General features: G+C 56.8%; 1 protein-coding gene across 1 annotated transcript in view; it reads left to right on the top strand.

Annotated features, from left to right (window-relative positions):
- Positions 1 to 7,721: 7,721 nt before the first annotated feature.
- LOC113209796 (PR domain zinc finger protein 1) overlaps positions 7,722 to 18,577 on the top strand; it is a 39,590-nt gene continuing 28,734 nt past the window's right edge. Inside the window, exons 1-2 of the mRNA XM_052277382.1 lie at positions 7,722 to 8,041; positions 18,290 to 18,364. Of these exons, the coding sequence (XP_052133342.1) occupies positions 18,347 to 18,364 (18 nt within the window). The 5' untranslated portion in view covers positions 7,722 to 8,041; positions 18,290 to 18,346. The remainder of the gene's footprint in view (positions 8,042 to 18,289; positions 18,365 to 18,577) is intronic.

Here is an 18,577-nt window from a genome sequence, read left to right as displayed (position 1 = left end):
CCTCTTGTCACCGTGGCGCCTTACGGCCCCGTGCGAGTTATGCAACCCGCCCGCACGCTTGCATGCTGTACAGTACAACATAAGCAAAATAAAGGCACAGGTCTGTGTGAATTCTTGTAAATATTGCAAAGCCTCCTACCCCATCTACAAACCACTGATACAAATTACGTTGACCAAAAATAAAATGAGTTAAATCAACCATACATTTTAATGAAAACATGGTGTCGCATCGAATTTGCTTTACAGACACTCCACAGCAAGTTCACGCAGGGTGAATTCGCGACGCATTTTCACTGTTTCACTGTTTACTTTTATTTCATTAGCCACGTCTTCGGTTCTAACCCACTCCGTTTAGCTACTTCGCGTGTTCATAGACGTACAGTGCATATATATAGTTATATGCCCGTGCCTGACGACAAACGCACGGTCTCCTTCGTTTTACTCCCCAATAAAGTGTTCCAGGAATAAACGCTCGAGCGAGTCCCCTTACGACCGGCACACTTTCGTACGTCCGCTCGGTGACGGCGTTTGCGCCCGTTCCAAGCGCACCTCCCCCGCCCCTCTCCCGCGGGGCCGGCAGTGCGAAGTGCTCCGCGACTGCATCGCACAGCACGTAGTGACAAGCGGCTCTCCTTCGGCCCATGAGAGGGTGGTTCTGGACGAAGGCGCAGCTTGTCGTCGTGGTGTGCCGAACTGCTCAAGGGTTGACGAGGAACCTTGTGGGGCGCCGCGGGGCGCCTCGCGCTCGCCGCGCCTACACGACATAGGTGACAGGTGACGTCAGGGAGGAGTCCCGGGCCGCGCCGGGCGAGGGCGAGGTGAACGCCCCGCGGCCTCGCGCCGCGCAGCGCCTCAACCGCTGCTTGGGCCCCTCGCCGCGCCGCAGCGCTGGTGTCGCGCTCGGCCCGCGCCCGGCTCACCCGGGCTCACCTGGGCTCACCTCTCGCCCGCGCCTCGCGCCTCGCGCCTAGCGCTGCTGGGCGGATCATGAATGCGCATTCTTTCGACTAGTCGAGCGCCCCGCGCCCCGCGCTCCACCAGAGGCTCGGTGATTGGGAACAAGGCGCTGGCCAGCATACCAAACCTCTTGACCTGCCCCCTCTGCCCACCGGACGGGCCGGCACCCCGCACCATGCTGCTTGCGGCAGGAGCAACGGAAAGTAAAAAGGCGCCCAAAATACTCTTTCGGTTTCGATTACTGGCCGTCGGGGTCTCGTTCTTGTCACCGAATACTGCGACTAATAGCGAGTGGGTGTGTGGAAAAGGAGGGGGGTCATTAGCGTGACGTTTGTCTAAGAACAGGGCCCGAATCTCAGTTTATCTGATTTGAGCGAGAATCCATGTGTCAGCAGACCGCTGAGAGAGAAAGAGAGAGGGGGAAGGGGCAGCGAGTTCGTTCATCTTTGGTTCTAATGCAACACACCAGAAAAGCTGGAAACAACTTATCGTCGCTGCAATGGCGAAGTCGTTGCACCCTTGCACTGCGCTCTGGCTGCACCAGGACGGGAGCGGCAGGAGCAGAACAGGTTGTAGCTTCATCTCCCTCCTCTTCCCCTCTCCTCTCTCCCTCTCTCTGTTTGAAGGTGCCCTTTACTGACGCCTCGGTGGGCGCAACGCTACCCCCCCCCCTCCCCTCTCCTACCTCTCTGCCGTGGGCCCCGCGGGTCCCCCCTCCGCCCGCCCGCGCTCCATTCCGGGCAAAGGCAGGGCTGAGTCGCCTGGGCCGGGCTGGGCGTTCGTTTTCGGCTGGGTTGGTCGGACTGGGGGCAACGACCGGGCTGCGGGGGCCCGAGTACCGAGGAGGAGCCCCGCCTCGCGCCCGGCTCCTCGGTATACCTCCCACCTGGGTATATTCCATCCGGGAAGCTCGGTTCGAAGGGCTTCCAACTTCAGAGAAACGCTATAAACGAGCTTAGCTTTCCACCAGTGCAGACCTTGGTATACTCCTCACAGAGATCGTTCATTGGCCACCACATTCCTCGGAAGAGGTTATCCGGCCTCGAAAGAGGGTCTGCCTCACGGAAAGGGGCGTAACGTGTAGTCTTAATGAAAAATGCAGGCGGAGGTTGTAAAAGAGCCCTTGTTCCTCCGTTCTGGTATTCGGTGAAATCCTTTATACAACTCGGCACGTCTGTGACTCGGCACCACGGTGCTCGGCACCAAAAGCATTGCCCTCGACGAAAATGACGGTGCGGTGGCGACTTCGCCAAGAGCTTGCCGGGTACGATCGAGTACGAGACAGTCGTCGTCCGGTGCGTCTTCCTGGGCGCGGGCGGAAAGGGTCACCTGCCGTCGGCCCCGCGCGAGTAGGCAACCCGCCCGCATGCGTGCGCTACGGTATCGGGTCCATGCGGGCCGCGCAGAGCGACGTGGCGACGCCGGCTACGCCACTGTCTCGGAGATGTCCGGTGCCCAGCCCAGTCCACTTGCTGTCGTCGGGCGCGGCACGGCAGGCGTCGTCCTGACAATGGGGCCCCTTCGGCCCCGCGCGGCCCACAGGCGGCGCGGCAACCCAGCCCTCAGGACAGGTTGACGTCCGCCCGGCGCGGCCCGGCCCGGACCCCCGCGCCAGCAGAGTAATGAGACTCGTAGCAATTAACGTTGCGTTTGGGCCGCCGCCGCTCATGGCAGCAGCAGTGCCGGGCGCGGTGGGGCGGGGCAGGCGGGGCAACCACGTGCGAATGTCGACGACCTCCCGCGTGCAGAGCAGTGCAAGAGCCACGGCAAGGCGGCCAAAGCCGCAGGACGGCCGCACCTGGCTGCAGCTGCGCCCGCACCTGCGCGCTCGCCGGCAATCACCCCCCGCAGTTTCGTCAGCGTTTGAATGGTGTCGCTCCGAGAATGTATAGATCTGGTATAGATTACCCCTTTCACCCGTGTCGCGTTCGAGCTCGAATGTCTTTTTGATTCGTTTGCCCGTGTGTGTGTGTGTGTGTACATGAGGTCAGGGCCCTGGCGTGCGGACCCCAAACACAATAATGCCCATGCATGGGATGCAGCACATTATGCGCGGGCCGTGTGTATTTCGGGGCGCCTCCCCCCCCCCCCCCCCCCCCGAGCACTTGTCAGTGGTCAACAGCCCGCGGTGTCCACCACGGGCGGTGCAGTTCCTCGCTGTGGCGTGGTAGGGCCGTCCCGTGTCCCGTGCAACGCCCTTTTGGCAGCAGCCGAGGCCGGGGGCCGAGGGGGAGGCCGTGGTCCCCTCGGCTGCTCCTTCGCGGAGGCCGTGCCCGTGGGCCGTGCGGCCGTGGCCGCCGCGCTCCGCGCCTCCCGCCCCCCCGCCGCGCCGCGTGCCCCGGCTGCCATTGAACTTGAACTCACTCGGCGGATGCCGGGGAGGCGTGGCGTGGCGCTGCGGCCCAGGAGGGGTAGGGGTACCGGGTCCTGGCGGACTCGCCACGGCCCGGCTCCGGCAGGTCGCTGCGCCGCGCCGGCTTCCTCCGTGGAGGCTTCGCCTTGGCCGTGGCCGCATTGCTTGCCCGTGAGGAGGGGCGGATCTCGCCCGGCTCGGGTTATGAAATCAGGCAGCATCTCTTGCGTCGCGGGGTGGGGTGGGGCGGTGCGGGGCGCTGTGGCACTTCTGCGCGGCAGGGGTTGGGCCTCGGGCCTCGGGTCCGGCAGCAAGTGCTTCAAGAGCTGGGAGCCGGACCATCAGAACACGAAGCGATTGGTTTGCTTGCTCGTCACCCGAAGGGCCTCTAGTAGTGCCTCAGGTCAGATGCCCGAGGAAGGGGCACCAAAGTGAACCCAAAGCGTTCGCGCGGCATTACGACTTTTGACCCATCCCGCGCGGGGTCGCCCCGCCCCCGCTCTTTGGTGCGGCACCCTTCAGAGGGGCGCGTGCGATTGCGATGACCCAGTTCCTCTTCGATGACGGGCGTGGCCGGGGAGCAGGTGTCCCCCGTGCGGCACGCACGCAGGCACGAACGCACGAACGCGTGCCCGCCGAGGCGGTGGGTCCGTCCTGGGTACGCAGGGTCGGGTCGGGGGCTTGGGCCGGTCGGTAACACGACACCTCTGGCGTACAGTATAATATGCAAATGAGCTACGAAAAGCGAAGGCACCTCGATTTGCCACCGAATAAGAAGTAGGGGGATAGGGGGCCCGGGGACTGTCCGGATGTGAAGGGTATGTTGTATGCGATCACTACAAGTTGAACCTTTGTGACGTGAAACAGGTTGGATAAAAGGCTTTCGTATTTGTATCCATGTCGGGTCCTGATCAGGTCTCAAAAGACTTGACTCGAAAAATAGAGTGGTTGGCATTGTGTGCCGAAATTTTCTGATGAGGGTGAGGGTGGATGAAGCAAACTGCGGCAGCCGGTAGGCGGCACCTTGACGCCCCTTGTCCGATGGCGTGATAAATTATATGAGTTCAAAATCTGGGTCAGTGGTGCTTACCTGTGCAGCAGAAGAGGGCACCGGGCACCCCATGAGCCCCCGCGCCTCCGACCTTTTGACGGCCGCCGAACGCCGTCGGGGTCGTGTGCATTCCCCAGAGTGTATGGTCCTCTTTGATGATCTGTGACAGGCTCAGCCTCCTCAGCCATCTGAGGCTTAAATTTCTTAGCCATATATCTGGTGCGCCTCGACCCGCACTGCTCGCTGTTCGAACTGAAGGTTAAAACGAGGTCACGCGCTGCGCCGAGCACACCGCGGCCACCCTCGTGCCCGACACGCAGACCCAATGCCCCAGTGCGGTGCTTCCGCTGCCTCCCCCGCTGCTTCCGCCCCATAGGGACGCGCAGGGGCTCGGCCATGAAGCGGCCGTGACCTAACGGACCGCCCTTCCTCCGTCATAAAAAGAACACACCCCTCACCTCACATCGCCCGGCCCGCACAGAACCAAAGAACCCAACACCTGACGCCCGGAGCGGCCGCCCCTCCGCCCCTCCGCCCCACCGCCCCACTGCTCCGTGAGCCTGCTGCCGTTGTCGGGCACGTGTTGTCGGACGTGCCGGGCGTTTCCGGGACGTCCGCTTATCCCGACGGTTTTGCACACGACGCGACGACGAGCAGCAGCAGCTCTCAATCCGATGGCCATTGTCGGGAGGGGGCCGAGGAAACGGCGCACTGAATGGCACACAACACGACGGCGGCGGAAGCGGCATAAACTCGACGAGGGGGATGGAATAATCAGCGGGGACGCTGCTGGCGCGGGGGCGGGCAGGGCGGGGAGCTCTCTGGGTCGGGCGATCACGGTTCGTGCGGTGAAGGAGCACGCGCCAGCTGCCGGGCCCCGGGCCCAGGGCAGGCCCGGCTGCGGCTGCTGCTGCTGCTGTTGTTGTTTACACCTTGGGGATGGATGGATGGAGGGCCATAATGAGGCGCAAGTGGGTCAGGGGGCGGGGCGGGGCGGCGTAGCGCCTCCGCGGGGACGCGCGGCGCGGCGTGGCGTAGCGTAGCGTAGGTCGGGGTTGGGCGGCCAGGTGCGATCATTACGTCCCGTTATTATTAATGCCCTTCGGGAGCGCGCCTGCTGCGCGCCCTGCGGACCCTGTGCGGACCGATCGGGCGCGACGCCTAGACGAAGCGCTTCATAGGTGCGGTAGGATCGCCAAAGAAGGCCACCTCGTGCGGTGCCAGCCAAATTTTAACAGTATACGTACGACGAGGTGCCTATTATACCGATTGTTAATAAGTTTTTTTTTCTGAGAGATTTTAATTGTTGAGTCTGGCTTACTACTAATTTTTTGATGAAATGTGTGCGTTACTTGTACAGAATGTCCATGTTGTGCTCGAGATGTCGGACGCCGACCCGCGCCCCACGCGCCTTGTCGCAGAATACGGCGCCACGGGATTCATGGGAACGGACATGGAGAGCAACGGGCATAGACTTGGTCGAGACTTCCCATGGCACCGCACATCACCATTCGACAGTTCTTTTCCGTGAAATCTCCCATTATTGTTGTCAGCCAAAGTTGAAGTAACGGGCGCAAGCGGCGCGACCCTGTGCGGAACATGAATACTGTTGGGAGCGGAGCTGGTGCGCGACGTGACCGTCACAACAAGAGCTGGTACAGAGCAAACGTGACCGTCACAGCAAGGGCTGGTACAGAGCAAACGTGACCGTCACAACAAGGGCTGGTACAGACCGTCACAGTCACAACCTCAGTCAGAACTAGGGAACTAGGGCTGCAGCAACAACCCAGGCGTGCGAGTCGGGTATAGCAAACGTGACCGTCCCAGCAAGCGCTGAATCTGAGGCTGTAGCCAGCCACCCCGGGGTGCAGAGATGGTGCAAGACGTGACCGTCACAAAATGAGCTGCAGCAGCCACCCCGCGACGTGGGAAGCTGGTGTGGAGCAAGTGCGAGCCGTGACCGTCACAGCAAGGGCTGCAGCAGCCACCCCGGCGAGTGTGCACAACAGCTGAGTGCCAAGAAGGAAGCAGTTTGGGAGTGTGAAAAAAAAACAATAATGAAAAGGGACCAAGGGCGATGAAAAAATGAGGAAAAGGGTTGGAAAAGGGTTGGCTCACACAAGGACAGCGTGAAACGGGACTTGATGTGGGTCCGGGCGGGGCCGCGCAGAGTGTGGGGGAGGTAGGGGCTCACGCTGTTATTCAATCGGAGGTAAAAAGGAAGACAAGGAGGGCAGGTATGAAAAGAGTTGGCGCGATTAACGGTGCCTCTTCCGAGCTATTAAATTTCAACCCTTTTGCCCTGGCAGCTGCTACCGGCACTGGGTCATCGGAGTGGGTGGACGATCTGATCGATCGATAATTCTGGAAAATCACCCTCTTCTTATTAACGAGGTTTCGACAACAGATGGACGCGTCCTTAACGGGACCTGCCTAATTGCTCGCCACCTACCTGTATGGGGTTCTTTCGTTCGAATTCTATCGTTGTGATGTGCAGACCAAAGAGTTTTGTACCAGTAAGCCCGCTTCAGGAATTGGCTGAGCCTGGGTCTCTCGTTAAAGGCAGTGAAGTTTGTACTATTTTGGTTTACTTTTAAAGGGTGGTTTCGCTAAGCAACTAGTACTAAAGTTTACTAGTTCGCGCACTGAGTGCATAGACTTGTTCCAAGCCCAAGCAAGATGAAAGTTTTTGGTACATGTTGGGTGTTTTGTATTTGTACCAAATATATTAACGGCAATATGAATGCAGTAAATCGAATTCTCTATTGGAATATCTTTGGTGGATTTCCTGTGATGTCTTCCTTTTCTACTCGTTTCACTCTGATTAAGGCTCGAGGGATGTAAGACTATAAGCACCAAAATACAATCTGTAGTACGTGTATACGACCTCTGGAATTTAACCACTACTGCTTATCTTGCAGGAGCGCACATTCGGCCTTGGCGCACGTGCTGCTGGTTATCAGGTCGGCAGGCTCAATGGCACTTTCCTGTGAAGTTAGGCCGTCGCGCAGGCAGGACCATCCTGCAGCCCTGCAGCCCAGGAGGGCCAGGTCAACAACCTGTGCACCTCAGAGGATCCGAGTCCCGTTGCTCACGATCGACTCGGGTCGACTCGGCTCCGCTCGGGGCCGGCTCGGCTCCCTCGGGCCGGCAGGCGGGCAGGCAACGGCTGGGCTCGGCCTCCTCCGGGCGCTCGACTCGTCTCGGACGGGCCTGCGCCGGGCTGCCTGCTTGCCGGTGAGCATCGCGAGGTTGCGGAGACTCCCGACAGGGGCGCTGGCATCGTGTTGTGGCGCGAAGTGAAGCGCTCAAGGGCGTGCGTGTGGCGGTGGGGGACGGGGCCGAGGAAGCCGGCGGCCCCTCAGTGCGCGCCGCTACGTCGTCCAAGCAGGTACGCGAGACCCGCCCCCGCCAAGTGCCGAGTGGCCGGGTGCCGACGTGCCGACGTTCGTGACAGTGGTGGGTGCGAAATAATTGGATGACGCTCCAGTGGATTACACCAGCCAGCCTCCCGCCGCCTCCTCGCCCTTTGGATTACGCGTTGTGTTTGTGATGCTGTGTTGTGTTGTGTGAGTGCTGACTTGTGACCTGACAGTGCGGTGCGCTCCACCCTCCTCCCCCGTGTCCGCCCCACACTGGGGCTCCCCGCCGTCAAGCTGGACCACGACGCCGTGCTCTTGGTGAGTACATGCCCCCAGTGTCCTCTCGGACGCGCGCTCCGCCCACCTGAGAGAGCCGATTCGTCCGCCTGACCTTGACTGGGAGTCATGAGGCGGTAATACGCAGGCAAGGCCCGGCACGGCGCGGCCCCCGCCCGGGGCCTTCCAGAGCTGGGGCCGAGCCGGCCGCGCATCTCCTCAAACCTTCCCGGAATGGCACATGTCGTGTCGTCACGGGGAAGGACGTGGGGAGGACACCCGGCGGGCTTCACGCCTGTCGTTTCCGGCCGTCTCTACAAGCACTGCCTTGCCTGTCGTCGATTCCATGATTTGAATCGTTCCTCGCTGCATTCCTGCCTGCACTACCTAACCACCACCAGCCCGGTCGCCTCAAACGATTATGCAGGCCGTTCGGAATCTGAGGCGCTGAGGCGCCACGGCGCGGCACCTCTCAGGATCAGCCAGACCTCATTACACGAGATAAGGACGCAACGGAAGACGATCCATGAACATCGGAATACTATTAGGTGGGCTCGGAGAGCTGCTTGGAATCTGAAATCGTATGATAAACAGCGAGAAATGCGATTTGAGAGTTTGTGAGACGTGCAGCGAGATCGTGTCGTCGGATGTTGGGAAGGTCAATGGACTCGGCCACAGTTGTTCCAGTTCTACGTAGGTGCAATGTTAGTCTACCAGGACGCCAGTAAAATGGTCAAACCTCGTTATTGGCCTCATAGGAGATTGGCAGGGGCGTACTTTTACAATGAAACCTAGCCTACATTTCATCCCCTCTCTTCCCCCACCACACGCCTCGACTTCCCCCACCACGGCGCCAGGGCAACGGTTAGTTGAGGTCAATGCTCTCTTACGCTCCTTTCTACAGCACTTCAAATATTTATTACCAGATTTGGCTCTTGGTATCATGTATGTACCTGCCCGAGCATTACCTGAAAATATCGTCATTTAAAAAAAAATAATCAATAAATTAACCAGCATTATTTGGAAACCTGCAGTCTCATGTAATGTACTAGGTGGCTGATTGATTGTATAGTCGTACTGTTGCGCGTCCAGGTGTGTGAGTGGGTTGTCTATGACTGGCTATCCAGTCGCGGAGCCGTAAGGCGCCGTTGGTCAGCGGCGATAGGCAAACCCGCACGCACACCTACATGCGGTACAGTATAACTTTGAGAGTGCACATGTGCACGGCTTATCAGCCACCTGGTACAGTATCGACTGAAATTGCTGAAGTGATGGGTCTCCTCTACAAAGAGCGACGGAATTTTTTGTTGCCCAATTACGTAGATCGATGATCGTTATGGAACATCGCTCCTTATGGGTGAGGGTTTTTGTTGATCATCGTTCGGCGTTCGTCATTTAAATAGATCAATGTTACAAAACCATCGCTCAAACAGAGCGACGAAAGCAAGCTTAGCTCTTCCAAAAGACACTAATTTGGAAGCAAGAGCGACGCGTGGAATTCCTGCATTTTCAATGTCCTTTTTAAAATCAGCGTGCTATGTACTGCGTTGTCAAACTGGTATTTTTTCTATTCAACTTTCTGTACTATTAATTAACTGATATTTTCCCCTCTGTTCAATAAACATGCTTGATCTTTCTCCCGATTAAAAAGTATGGATTAGGTGCTGATGATGATAGTTTTCATAAATACATCCGTGGCCGAGTCGTTTGTCTATGATTCTTTCACTGCCTCGCGAGGTGCGCTCTGCCCGCACGAGTTCTTGCAAGAAGTGCAATGGTCTAGGCGGCTAGTCCGAGCCGAGCCCAGCCGAGCCCTTGCCGAGGTGGCTACCCGGTGTCAGCGACCGGCCGAGCCGAGCGCGACGCCGCCAAGGTACGCTAGGCTTACGCGGTCAGCGACCCTCGGAGGCAACCATTACAGCGAGTAGTGGAGATGGTCCGCTGAGCCTGGCCGGGCTGGGCACGGCCCTCCGCTCAGCCCGACGCTCGGCCCTTGCCCTCCGTACTCCGAGCACCTCAGTCCGGAGGGCGGCAGACTTTTCAGCTCAAAATTCTCGTCCTAAATAGGGTGAGACAACCTGCATTTGCCCCCCCCCCTCCCTCCTCCCCCACACTGGACATTCAAGTGTGTAAATGTCGCACATTTCTAGGTGCGTGAACATTTGAGGACACAGGTGTAGTATAAATCACAACTTTACTGGTCTAAAAGCGAATGGAATGGAAATTCACTCACTTGCAAAGTGTGCGACATTCATGCAGTTTTTAGTGCACTCTTTCATCACATCGTAAACGCTGCGTGACTTTCGCTTTAGGCCATATGTCTCACGAATTTCAGATCGTAACACCCACCACCACCAGCACCCACAAGCGATGGACTTGCTGCCGGTGCAGCGCAGCGCCACGCCCCCCGCCTGCAGATGGCCGCATTGCCTTGGCCTTGGCAGTGAGCTGGATCCCCCTCGCGCGGCGCCGCGGCCGGCAGCACGCCCGGCCCGGCCAGGCCCGCGGCCCGCGCAGGCCTGGCGCCGTGCCAGACCGACACGCACACGCGCGCTGCACCGGCAGGTGTATTCCTGCTGCTGTGCGATAGATAAAGCCGGTGGTGACGCTGTGGTGCGTTCCAGGCGACGCCATACATACTGCCGCGGAGATGACATGCTGGCGGGCCGGCGTCGCGGTGGGGGACTCGTCGGCACTCCGGGGGACTCCATCCATAGTGTGCCGCTCACTTGCGCGCCCTCATAATAGTCGCGAATGACACGGCCTTTCTTACGCCGACTAGGCGGAGTCAATGACCCCGACATTCGATTGGAGTTCAGCCGATGTGCCCCGCCCCGCTCCCCCCTCCCCCTCTAAGGGTCTCTTTAGGGTCAGGGTCCCACCCTACGGTCCCCACACCTGCAGAACAGAGTGCGGGCCAGTCGACTGGGATGTATGTTATCAGCGAGCTCTGCGAAAATTGACGCAGCCCCCCCCCTCCCCTCACCGACCACTTTCCATAGTTTCCGTTGAAAGAAGATTTTGAGGCTGGGGTCCGGGGCTCAGCTTCTTATTGGATATGATAGAAGCGTTTTTTATTTGCAGTGTACAATTCGCATATCGTGTGTTCGCATTTGCTTGTCTTTGGGGCCACCCATACATTAGGTCGGCGCGGCAGTCCAATTACTTTGCTCTTTTGGCGCGTTTCGAACGACACGCGTGACTTCAAGAAACTCGTTGGAGCTGATGACGCCCCGTCCGTCCCGCGTCCCTCAAGTCGGGCCGGGCACGGCGCGCTCGGCCCGCGGGCGCACGGCCCCTGTGCGCTAAACGTCGACTTACACGGCACCTACAAGGCCTATAATGGGCCCGCCTGGGCGCTAATGATATGTGTCCTGCAGGACGTGTCCTTGACTAGCGGAAGGACACGCGGGCGTCCTAGGGGGCACTGGCACTGGCGAGGAATGTGACCGAAGGAGGGAGGGTAGGGGGGGAGGGGGGAGGTCGTGAGCGAGGGATGGAGAGAGCGAGTTTGGCACCAGCATCTCTACCCCAATGGTTTCCTCAGCTACGCTCTCCTATAATGATCTACTAATTAATTAGTCGTGTCCCTATTAATCGTGCCGCTTATGAACACCACACTTAGCGCGCGTTTTTTATAGTTTAACTTGATCACTCGATCACCACCACGTGCTACATTTCAAGATGGCTGCGTGAGGTCGTTCAACCCTTATCGCTCGCGGTGCGCCGCTCCCACCGGCCCAGCCCGGCCCACGCCTCGCGGCCCGCCCCGCCCCACCACACCCCGCCACGCCCGGGCTTCATCATAATCTCCAGAGGGCGGAGCGCGTTTTTCGGGCCGAGTCAGAGGAGGAGGCCCCACACTTGTGCACGGCTCCGACAATCGGTTCGCCTGTGATTCACGGAGAGGCGGCCGGCCGGCGGTAATAGGACGGAGGGAATTAGCATAATCACGGTGGCCGGGCAGGGCCGGGCGTGGCGTAAGAGTCCGCGGGGCCCTCCGCGAGCGTAGGCGGCTGGCCGTGACCCCGCGGAGGAGGTCGGCGTCCAAAGCAGGGCATAAACCCCATCCCTGCCACTTCGCGCGCGACACGCGGATCCTTTTGATTGCTGTGTGATTATGAAGTACAACTAACCTCGCAAGCCCTCGCAAGACTCGGTAAAAATAAATGTCTGATTTTGGGGGGAGAAATAAGGATGAAAATTTCAGAGGTTCCCATTGTTTGAGGTTTGAGGATATTTAATCGAGAAATAAGGGAAATGCCTACATGTTTTGAGGGGGACTTCCTCAAATTTTGAGTTTTTCTCAAATTGTGGGAGTTCCTAATAGTTTTTCTGGTAAAATCAGACACTGTTTCTCCGTGAGACGCCCGAGACTCCACACAGTTGTCTTGAATGCCAACACAACGAAACAAAAATGAATCGAGTGCGTTGAGGTCTCCCCGCTGCTGAATGGCGTTTGTGTCAGAGAGTTGCCGGCCCTGCTCCTCTGAGGAAGCTGGCCCGTGAAGCTTGGTGGCAGCACCTCGGGAGGATGGGGGAATGCCATGTCATTTGCAATAGGCTTCGCGCTTCCTTGTTTGCCTCGATAAGTGATCGCCATGTCGTGTGAGTTCATCTCCAGGATGATGGTGTTGGCGATGATGGAGAGAGAAAGATAGAAAGATACAGAGACTTTTTATGCCATTTATTGACACGGCACATTCTAAATGGCAATGGACAATTTATGCCCATTGCAAGGTGCGTATTTGTGTCCACATCTCGCAAGATGCAAGTAAAGCTGATGTAGTGACAAATTTGTACGTAGAGACTGAATAAAAATTTGTCCAGCAGGTGATACAAATTTTGAAGGATTCACAATTCTATCGTACCATAAATGTGAAAAAATTTGTTTCCGCCATTCAGAGTCCAGTTATGAACATAAATATTTATAAACAAAAATCCAAAGGCTTCCTACTGCTATTTGGCAAGTTATTAAAATGTTTTGGACCTAGGGACCTTGGTGATTTCCGCTTCTCTATCAGTCATAATTTAGAAATTTACAAAATATGGTTCGATACTGGATTTGGGGTTTGTTCATCAAGCGAGTATAGAGCTCGTTCTTGCGAGTTTTGTATGTGTTCTATTTGCTGTTGAGTTTCCCCAAAAATGAGAGGTGTGCACGGAGAAAAGCAATACTGTTTGCCTGAAGCTAGCAGCTGCTATTGTCTTTTGTTGCAGTGATAATTCTCGAAAGTGCATTACTAGTATTCAGAAATATATCAGAATGTGTTACAGCGTGGCACAGCTTCTGTCGATTTTCTTTTTGTTCTTGGTTAGTACAGTACCGCGTTTAGCCGTGTAAGCGGGTTGTCTACTCGCTCGGCGCCATACGACGCCATACGCGTTCAGCGCCGGTAGGCAAGCCCCCGGTACGTTGTGTAAACAAAAGAGAAGTACGTGGTATATGGGACACCCTGTATTATCCGGTAGTATCTTGTACCAGTAGAGTTACCGCCCGTGTGACTGAGTTGGCTGCCCACTTTACGTAATGTAATGAGAGGTGGGTACAGTCCCAGGCGGCACAGGAAGGCGCTAGGATGAGCCGAGGTTGGCCGAGGTGACGTGAGGTATTCAAGGAGTGACCTTCACTACCCGGGGATAATGTTGGTTTGGTTGCCGGGCACGCCGACGCCTTTGCCGGCTCCTGTACCCGTGTGTGGATACATAACGCCCAGGACCTCTCCTCGGCGGGTATATCGAGGGCACAACAAACACCATGTCGCCGGAGTGGTCCCGGCCGGTCGGGTTGTGGGGGCCCCCCTCCCCCCGGGACAGGCTCCCCGCGGGGAGATCGCGGGACTCAGTCAGGGTCGGGGTCGATAGCCCAATGCCAAGGTCGCGGAGGGGAGGAGTCAGCCAGAACCAAAACGGGGCGGGGCGAGGGATTTGAATTTGAGAGGGGTGGGGAGGGGGGAGGGGGCAATTGGTAGATGATGGGGCGAGGCGGGCGCCAAGGTCAAATCGGGCTTTAATAATAACGCCGATGTGATGCCCATCATGTTGCCTCCGTGTCGGCTGTTTGCGTGTGTGTGCGTGTGCTCGCGCGCGCTGCCGAGGCCAGAGCCGGCCGGGTGATGTATCATCTCATCGTCCAGTCCCTCCGCCGCCCTGGACTGGGATAATTATTACAATTATCGCCAGGCACCTGACCAATTAGTAATTTTTTTGTTTCTCAAATTTAAGACCCTGATTCATTTGAAAACGAGACTCCTAAAATTAATTTTCAAGTTTAGTAGTTCATTCAAGTCTTTTTATAAACTACTTATGCCCTGCGCCATTCATTGAAAAGGACAAGAAGATTTTACGTATTTTTTCCAAAACAGTCTAAAAAAAATGAGTGTAAAATTTGGGATATGAAACATTTGCTAATTGCTAACGTACGTACCTGGCGATAATTGTAAAAATTATACATGCCCAGGAGGGCGGCTGTAAGTCTAAAATTTCGCCATATTTTTGGTTTCATACACTATCAGCTATTCGATGAGCAGTGTATCATACATACTGGTGACGTATTAGTCTAATTAGACTAAGCAATCCCAATAGTATCTGAATGTGTGCTACTTGGTTACGCTGGTCATTCATAAGTTGGTATCTAGTAGAGTCTGTCGGGCATTCTCCTAGCATTAATCCATGTACCGTCTGTTCTGTGCTATGCGCCAGCGTCTCTCTTTTTCTACAAGCTGATACTTGTGTGTTGTGTTGTATTGAACCTATGGCGAAAACGAGATTTGAGTTAACATCCGAAGTCTGTGTCTCAATTATTCAACCAATGCCCATATTACAAACATGACGACAGTTTTCTAATCAACGAAATATTGTACTCTATTCATTTAAAATGTTGGTCGGAGGGGCGCGAGATTTGATGCTGATTAAGCCTGGACCATCTTGATTATCTGACCGGAATTCGATAATTTCTCACGCCAGAGCCAGTCTGAGAGATGAGCGCGGTCGCATCTAGCAAGGTGACCCCCCTCATCTACCTTGCAAATGGAAGCCTCCGCCGCCACCATGTAGCCGGGCTGGCTGCTAAAGTTGTCGCGGCCCAGCTCCCCCCTACCCCCTCTTACAACCTTCCCATTCGGCCCACAAATGAGGCATAGGGGTGCAGCTGTAGTGATGGCAGGATGACTATCTTCCTGCCCGAGTCCAGACTAACTAAGCGAGGCGCGTAAGCGTCCACAGACACACGCCCACCGCGTGGGCGGGTGACGTTGTCAAAAGGATGGCGACGCCCGGCGCTGCCGAGCCGTGTAGCACAATGGGGCGGGGGAGGTGTCATTTTCATAATAATGGCGATCGGATTGGACGGTCCGCAGCCCAAACGCGGCGCCTGACGTCACCCGCCGCACCTGGCACATGAATACGCGCGTTTGCTAAATGTGGAGAGACAATTTTGCGTGTCTATAGCCAAGATTGCTTGAGGAATATATGGACGTTTGCATGGGACTCCGTAACACCTGTAACTTGGCATTACGCAGTACGTTTAGCCTCGCAAAATGCATGGCTGTCTTTTAGCGCATCCAAATCGGAATAACGTCTCCAAGCTAGGAACCAAAGCTAAGGCATTTGGGATCGTTCAGAACGTACGTCCTTTTTTCTCTGATTTGTTCGGCAAATTACGGGAGCCCGGCGCCTGCGACATTCGGGGTAGGCCACCCCGTAATACAAGCATGCACTGCAGGCAAGATGTTGCCTACCTATCAGGCGCCATGAGAGGTAGCATAGGGCTAACCTGGCCGTTTCGTAACTACCAACGACGGACGTACTTTGTGGATGATCCCTTTTTTGGTATTTCATTTGGATGTGCTCAAAGAAACGCATCTTTAAGCTCGGTAGAACAATAACGCTCCTGCCCATATAATTTTAGAGGAGGAAGTAAGCAGTGCGCACTCCCGCGTCGTCGCTCTTTCGCGGCCCTGGGCCGCCGGGCGGGCAGTCCACGTGGCCTGGCCTCCTTTAAGCCCGTCCACTTCGCGGCGGGGCGCGGCCGCTGCCCGCCCCCCTCCTCCTCCTCCCCGTATGATCTACGCGTGGAACGGATGGACGCTCGCGTTAATCACTGCCCGCCAAGGCGGCAAGCGGCAAGAAGGGTCCGCCCATACGTAAGCTATGTATGAGCGGGGGATACACACGTGCTTTGTATAAGATATAAAATGTGCATCAGATAATCACCGTGTATCAGCGAGAAGTTATGCCTATAAAAGTTATATGCGGTGTGCACTTTTCCAGCAAAACTGTTAGTACGGTCCCCCCATAGGGACTGTATCGCGGGCGACGCTTCGGTGGGGACCCTTTCTGCGCCGGCGGCCGCGATCGTGGGCCTCATTGTCGCCGCTGGCTGACGTCGGGTCGGCCCGGCCGGCACCCGAGTATCTTCACGTACCTCCTGGGCGCGGCTGCGGCTCGCCACGTCGCGGCCCGGCCCCGTTGGGCTTGGCTTGCGCCCGCGGGCCGGGCCGGGCCAGGTCGACGACCGGGACATCTTCCCTCTCACTCGCGCTCGCGCACTCGCAGGTGTGTGCGGGAAGGGCCGCGCACACTGCGACGCGCCAGAGAGGCCCTCTTTCCTTGTTGCTTATTTCGCCGAGAAGAGTCGGTCCTTGCATCAAGTTCATGGTACATAAACATGCGCATTACGACAGTCATAGTGCGACGGATTTCAGCGATTAGAATGTCTTGAGAACCCCAAGAACAAAAGACCATTTCACGTTGGAGCAGAAAAACCTGAATAGGAAGCAAGTTGGGCTAAAGGGGGAGGGGGGAGGGGGCGGTTAAAAAAGTAGCGCTTTTCCGCTTTTCTTCTCTTCCAATACATTGCATTAACCGTGTCTTGGAATCATCTACAGTATTGACAAAATACATGGGAGAGCTTTCAAGCACCTGGCATGCATACTGAGGGGGACCAGATGTCAAGGTCTTGATGACACCGATGACACTTGCGCTTGTCCCCCCCCCCCTCTTTTCCTTTTCCTCCACACCCGCGCACCTCCGGATCTCTTGCTTTCTCGTTCACCCCAAAACCTAACTAACCACACGCAAGTGTTTCCGAGAATCGACAGCCTCTCTTTCCCTTTTCATGTTTGTCTTCACTCATGTCTGAAGGGAAGGGGAGGGCCGGGGCTGGAGAGTAGGAGAACAGGAACACAGCGAGAGTGAGCGAGCTAGGAGCAGAATGAGGGTGAAAAGAGGTGGGGAGCAGAGAGAGGGGAGCGGTGAGGGGGAAGAAGACTGCATCTACTGCAGCATCGGTCGTTCACCTCGACTGGAAGTAACACACAACCGCTCACATACATGGACACACATACTGAACCAACAGTGCGCAAACCACTTTTTAAAGGGTTTCTCTCTCTTCCACTTGTCTTTTCTCTGTGCTCGTTGCCATCCTCCTCCTCCTCCTTCCTCCGTCTCTCACTTTTCTTCAATGAAAGCTCTCGCCCTCCCCCCGCGCCCAATGAGAGTCGTCTTCTCTGTGTAACTGAACCGGATAGCCTGCCGTAGGTTCGCCAGTAGAGAAAGAGTGCAAAAATGCAGGCCATCGAAAGTTTAGTTTCGTTCGCTGCTGCAGCCATGCCGGCCGGAGCAGGTCGTAGGCCTTGGCGGAGCGGGGGCTAAACAGTGAACAGGGCAGCTCGGCTATCGACTCATGCTTCCAGACTCCTTGATAAACCGCATCGCGAAGCCCCACTGTGTTTGATACTGTGCTGCTCCATTGTCAGGTTCAATATCTTAATGAACTTGTACTGTTGTTCTGCCTTACCTTCTGCTCTCGTGGATCGTGACCCCGATTGTCAATTTCATCCTGGTCGACTTGTCGTGCTTTGTCGAGGGCCTGGGCCCTTGGACCCTACCCTCGTCCCAGAGTTGACTGTCGACTCTGGCACCCACCTCGAATGCATATGCGCACACTGCAGCGCTCGGCTCCACACGAGGGGAATGACCTGAGCGAATACGCAAGCCGTGGAAAAGCCGTAACGCCCGCCCCCGCCCCTCCCCCCTTGCCGCGGCCGGGTAGTCGGCGCGATGCCCCAGTGACTCGCTGCCCCATTGAACTTGGGAGTGCAGGCCTGCTTCTGCTTCTGCCTGGGAGGGGGAGGGGGTGGAGTGCAGCGAGAACAAGGCGCGCCGCGGCGCCGCGGCTCCATGCGCCACCGCGGCGCTCACGGGTGGTGCGGCCGTCACTTTCTATACAGTCGCGTCGAAGTCGAGGAGGATCGCCGTGTCTCATGTGTGCTGGTATTCTTGTTGCAGGTGACGCGCGCGCGCCACTTATGGGACTGATTCACCCGGCGCTGCCCAACGGTCACCATGGTGGAGGCACATCAGGTAAGCTTCATCATGAGGTGGCTCCCTTAACAGATACTTCTGCCCGGCCAGCAGGCCCCAATCGTTTATGCAAACCCGCAACACTAAGGGTGTTTGCTCTGATACACCCGGCACACACTCGTGCGTGCTATCTGCTATCTCTGTCGCCCCCCTTCCCTTTCTCTATTTCCGTCCCTTTCCCCCGCGGTACGCGTGTGCACGCACACACACACA

Source organism: Frankliniella occidentalis, unplaced genomic scaffold (assembly GCF_000697945.3).
Source record: "Frankliniella occidentalis isolate FOCC.00 unplaced genomic scaffold, Focc_3.1 Scaffold10, whole genome shotgun sequence".
Taxonomy (NCBI): domain Eukaryota; kingdom Metazoa; phylum Arthropoda; class Insecta; order Thysanoptera; family Thripidae; genus Frankliniella; species Frankliniella occidentalis.
This window is presented reverse-complemented; position numbering and strand designations above follow the sequence as displayed.